Source organism: Frankliniella occidentalis, unplaced genomic scaffold (assembly GCF_000697945.3).
Source record: "Frankliniella occidentalis isolate FOCC.00 unplaced genomic scaffold, Focc_3.1 Scaffold352, whole genome shotgun sequence".
NCBI classification, from domain to species: Eukaryota; Metazoa; Arthropoda; class Insecta; order Thysanoptera; family Thripidae; genus Frankliniella; species Frankliniella occidentalis.
Window position 1 is genome coordinate 291,066 of NW_026267475.1, and position 5,869 is coordinate 296,934.

General features: G+C 59.7%; 1 protein-coding gene across 1 annotated transcript in view; it reads right to left on the reverse strand.

Annotated features, from left to right (window-relative positions):
* Positions 1-4,688, reverse strand: part of LOC113209035 (tolloid-like protein 1) — a 21,425-nt gene extending 16,737 nt beyond the window's left edge. Inside the window, exon 1 of the mRNA XM_026426370.2 lies at positions 3,518-4,688. Within this exon, the coding sequence (XP_026282155.1) occupies positions 3,518-3,905 (388 nt within the window). The 5' untranslated portion in view covers positions 3,906-4,688. The remainder of the gene's footprint in view (positions 1-3,517) is intronic.
* Positions 4,689-5,869: the final 1,181 nt, after the last annotated feature.

Below are 5,869 nucleotides of genomic sequence, written 5' to 3' on the forward strand. Positions count from 1 at the left end.
CAAGTGGCATGCAAAGGCTACTTTCCATTCCAGTAGGTAAATTCCCAACCCATGTACTGCAAATCCCGAACCTTTGTACATGAAATTTCCCCACCCAGTAGCTAGTAAAATTACTAATATTTTTTACAGTGAATGAAATCGGAATGAATGCGGCATTTTCGCCTCGACACCTCGCGGCGTCAGCTACAAAGATGCGGCGTGTCATGTGCGTGATGTACGTCTCGCTCGAACAGGAAGCCGACCCGAGTGGCGTATTCCTACTTGGGGCGTCGTGCACCATTGTGATTGGAGGGAGGGGGGGGGGGCTATCGGCCGGGACGCAACGCATCCGCAGGGGCTATTGGAGCGCTGGATCCGTTTACCTTGAGCCCGCTATGGGATTGACTCGCCCCAGCCTGCTTGTTAAGTCGCCCTGCCCCGCCCCGCCCCGCTTGGACCGGCTGGCTACTCGGGCAGACGGAGAGGACAATCTGTACCTAGCCATCTCTCATTTCGAAGGGCGGAGTGGGGCGGGCGGTAGGATAGGTCGGGGTGGTTGGTGGGCGCTGGTGGTGGATGGGCGAGAGAGGGCCGGGTGGGGTGGGGCTGGAGGGGAAGGGAGCGTCTATCACGCTCGCTATCGGGACAAGCAGCCAGTGGGGGGTCCATAGGAGCTGCTGCTGCTGCTGCTGCTGCTGCTGCTGCTGCTGCTGCTGCTGCTGCTGCTGCTGCTGCTGCTGCTGCTGCTGCTGCTGCTGGTCCTGACGGGGATGGGGCCTGGTGGAAGGTGGGGGGATACCAGTTCCCCACACTGTGCTCTGTCAACTCAAATGTATACATGGTATCCAATTTTGGATCATACACCATGAGTGTGTGACTGCTTAACGCTTTTAAGTTTGCATCTGTCAGTTGAATAGACTTCAACAGTGTTCAACACTACGTAGTATTACACTTGCAAGTGTTCAACACTGCGTAGTATTACACTTGCAAGTGTTCAACACTGCGTAGTATTACACTTGCAAGTGTTCAACACTGCGTAGTATTACACTCTTGCAAGTGTTCAACAGAAGTGATCAACACTGCGTAGTATTACACTTGCAAGTGTTCAACAGAAGTGTTCAACACTGCGTAGTATTACACTTGCAAGTGTGCAACACCTCTTCTGAACACTTTCCACACATTAAGGGTCCAATCTAAATAGGTGTTGCACACTTACAAGTGCACGGCTATCGATACGAAATCTTGCAAGTATTTACCTAGCATTTGCTCACGTGGTTTATCAGTGCATTTTAGAAAGGAAACGTTGCATGCATAAATATACGCATTTGTGTTAACAGAGCGGTCGCTGGGTGCGAATCGCTGGTGGTCTCTGCGGCCACGGGCGGACGGGCGGCGCGGCGGAGCGCAGCGAGGCGCATAGTTGTACTCGTGCCAGCCACGCCGGCCACAGTAGGGGGTGGTAATCGGAAACAAACAACCGGGAATTAATTTGTGGTGGTCCCGTTCGAGCGGTAATATATTTTAGAGGGGTTGGGAGGGGTGGAGAGGGAGGGGCGACTGGTGGCAGGATAGCCGCGCGTCGCTCCCGCGCGAGTGCGGCGGCGGCGGAGGGAAGTCCCCAACGTGCCGCACGCACGCTGCCCGGCCCTCGCCTCCCTCCCCCGGCGGCTCGAGGGGCAGCCCTCTTGGGTGAAGGTCTGGATGGGGGAATGGACCATCAATATCTTCGGTTGGCGATAAGGCTATCGGGGGGACGCCGCCGTCGTGCGACGCTCGTCTCGCCCCGCCTCCACCCCCACCCCCTTCTCCTGACCCCCACATTCGTCAAAATCGTCAACACTTTGGCACACGCCGCCGTTGCCCGCCCGAGGAGCTCTTGGGCGCCAGGAGGAAAGAAAAAAGAAGCCGAGAACGATAAGTAAAACTCTACGTTATTTTTAAAACGTGACTATTTGGGCGAGTAAGTTATACAAAGCTTTATCAAACATTTATTCGGCAGCAATAAGCAGTACTTCGCTACACCCCTGTATTGTGTATCTCCTCAGTTCTTGTAATTTTACGTACAAAAATATGTAGTATGGATTTAACTGTGCTATACCACACAAAACAAAAAGTTTCCATTTCCATTTTTTTTTTCAGATAAGGCACGGGTAGCGAATGGGTGAAAATGAGCCTATAACCGCCGACCAGGTGGGCAGATGACTTCTCGCTCCTTTCTGGATCGCTTTCGCTACTGGACTCTGCCCTGGGCCGGCCCAGCCCGGCCCGCCCCACCCCGTCGTCGTCTATGCCCCATCAACTCACATCACCCGCAGATGGCAGCCCGCGCCCCGCGCTCCGCCCCAGGTCCAGGCCACCACGGCCCTCCACTGCACACTCTCCACTCTCGACCGATATGTTTCAGCGGCAGGCACTGGCGGCCAGGCCGGAGGCCCCGGCGCCCTTTCGCTTTCCGTCAGCCGGGCTCGGTATGAGAGAGTTCTCCACCGAGATTACTCTGACCCCACGGCCATTCATTCCACCGGCGAGAGCGGAGCGGAGGGGGGCTGTCTTCGGACTGCCAGTTGCAGTCATTGATGCACTGTATATTTTTACTCAGCGGGAAATAGGGAGGGGGGAGGGGGCGCAAGTAGTAACCTACATGTATTTGTGTTGGCCACTATACAGAATCGGTCGGATGCTCAGCACACGGATGCTCCATACCACGTAACCAAACTGATCAGAACGCATCCCTTGGCCAGCCCAGCCAGCAAGCCCCACCGCCATGGTGGTGGCCATGTATTTGCCGTGACAACACAACACGCCCACCCCTTTCCTCACCCCCTGTTTAGACAGGACGGCCCCATGTTGGCCACACTGGCTGCTCCAGCTCAGCTAATCGCTTTCTGAAATTCACTTTCATGTTCGGGTGACACCCCCACCCCCCTCGTTCCCCTTATACTTGCACTACTGCTTACCATCCCCGAGGCCGCCATGCCACCCACCGCCCTCATCAAGTCGAGAGTGCAGTACCGTTCTAGAAGTAGGTCATCCACAATACCGCACTTGGGGGGGCAAGAGGCACCCAGGACGGTGCATTGCGCGGGGCGGCGAGGCACGGGGCACGAGGCGGGGCGGGGACCGCGCGTGGGCGTCCCCGGCACCATGTGCAGGGCGGCAGAGGGCGGGCGTTCCGTCCCGAACCAGTTCTATAGTGTCACAGTGATTATATAGTCAAGGCGATAAGAGCAGCACTTCTGCTGCTGCAGTCCGGCCGCATGGCCGTCGTCGGCGGCCTGGCCTAAGCTGCTTCGGTCAGCCCGGCCCGCCCAGGGAAATCCTTTGGGCATCGTTGCCACCTCCTCGACGAGACCAGTTAGTGGGACTCGACCAAGATGCCGAGAGTCCGTTGGCCGCATCCTGCCCTCCTGCGGCGGCCGGTAGGGTTGGGGTGGCCCGGTGGCACGTGGGGAACCCCAACGCCGTGCACGGCCAGGAAGAGAAGGGCTTTCTAGGAAAATTACGAGCTGCAGCGCGGCGGCTGGGAAAGACGACTCACCTCCTTTGCAAGGGTCGATGTCGATGTCGTTGGACATCTTCCGCTCGAAGCGCGTGTGCAGCAGCTCCTCCACCGTGTACTTGAACTTGGCGGGTCGCCTCAGGAGCTCTTCGTCCGGCAGGACCTCCGGGGGCGTTTCCGGCAGTGTGTCCGAGGGGCTGATTGACTTGTTCGACCACGGCCCCGCGCTGGCACCGGCCACCAGCTCAGACGCCACCCCGGTGAGGTAGTGCATCACGTTGGACACGTAGCTGAGGACGCCCCCACCGAGGGGCGCCAACCCTGGGGCAGCCCCGGGGTCGGCGCCGGGGGCCTCGGCGGCACGGGTGGGGCACGTCGCCGCCGACAACACGACGAGGACGAAGCACAACACTTTCCACCCCGCCATGTTCACTCGGCAGACGGTCGGTCGGGGGTCGTCGCTTCCTCCAAGGAGTGCGAGAGAGACAGTCCTTATCACCCCCGGTTATATTTAGGCCTGATAGAGAGGGCCGATAGCATGGCCGCCGTGGTCGCATGGAGGGCCGGCCGGGGAGGCGATGACAGCCATATGGGAGTTGGGAGCACACGTCGTCTGCTGGTAGCCTCCGGTGAGGCCACCGCAGGCCGCCGCCAGGAGCTCTTGTAGCCTCGGGCGGGGCGTCTGGCGGGATCCCACGGGGACGGGGCCGCTGGCCAATGGCATCAATGGCCAACGCGACAAGGGACCGCGACGAGGCGCGGCGAGGCGGCGAGGCAGGCGACAGCCCCTGATCTTTGCTCAGCAGCACGGCCCGGCCCGGCTGAACAGCGGCTCGTCAACACAGATTACCAATCACACCATCTATTTCAACATTTATCGCGGGCGGGACACTCTGGGCGACATGCGCGGCACGCCTGGCTGCGTGCTGGCCTCCTCGTCGCGCTCCTCGGGCGGCGGGCTCTGGCGGGAGCCACCTGTCCAGGTGGGCGCCGCGGCGCGCGCGGACGTGCGCGGCGGCACGCTCTCGGGGACGGCGCACGGGCCGCGTCGTCGCGATGCTGCAGCGGTGCTGCTCCAGGACGGTCAGCGCCTTGCCGTCAGCGAGAGGGCGGCGGCGGCGGGGCGCGCGGCGGAGGGCGCGAAGCGGGGCGAGGCGAGGGACGGACAGAGACGGCCGCGCGGCGCGCACCACGGGAGACTGACTGGCTACTGGCGGGGGCCCGAGCCGGAGCAAGAGCCGAGCGGAGAGGAGCGGGCGCAGCGGGCGCAGCGGGCGCGCCGGGCCTACAGGCCGGGGCCTCGCGCTCCCGCCACCAGGGCGGCCCGAGGGGCGGCCGCCCGCCACAGGCAGCGCGACCGGCGCGCCCCGTGCCTCGGCGGGTGACCAACCCCACGATGTACCGGGTGTCCCGGCTCTTACATGCCAGTACGTTGGGTTGCCTATGCACTGGCAGCAGGGGCTGCCACTCCTCCGCCACCCGTCCCACGCCTGCAGCCCCTGTTGCCAGTGCATAGGCAACCCAACGTACTGGCATTGTAAAAGCCGGGACACCCGGTATTCTGCAGCGCTGACGCCGGCTGGTCGACGGATAGCGTATGTTACCGGTTGATTCTTAGCACGCTATGGCTACTCCTCCCGATGCCCGTGGAGCATCAGCCGTCTGATTCAGGAGAGCGTTCAAGTGGGGCTCTCCTATAGTGTATTTCGACTAACGGAGGAAGAAGAATAGCGGTTAGAACATAAACGTTACCGATTGGGTGAGAGCTTCCCGCTTCTACGTCACGCCGGTAGTGGGGGTAGGCCCTCGGCCAATCAGGAACCTTTATGTTCTACCCGCTTCTTCTTCCTCTGTTAGTCGAAATTACACTACACCTGCCTCATGAGTGCAACAAGGACGGAGCAACACGGGAGGTATAGGAGAGTCCCTCTTGAACGCTCTTCTGAATCAGACGACAGAGCCCCTGCGGTCGAAGAAAACACGCGCAACCCCGCATAACACTCCCGGCGAGTGCAACGAAACACCCCGGTGCTTTCGCTTACGTTTCCGTAAGAAATCGAGTTTCCCAGTGAGCAATGAAAAGTCAGATAGATGTCAACGATATCAGCAACGAGTCAATTTCAGGACCGCATTTTGATTGATCTGGTGCGAAAACCGACAAATTTCTGATGTCTGACGTTTTGATTTGAAATCGGTCTGACATAATATCATTGCTCACTGGTTTGGTTCCAAGTATCTCCTAACCCATTGACACGATGTCGCTGTGACTCCAAGAAGTGTAGCGCCGCTAGGTGGCATGTCTGCGCACTGCACCAGGCCCACACCGAGGGGCACATCACTTCAGGCTTCAGAGATGGGTGTCTTCGATGTATTCTGACTTGTATTCAAATC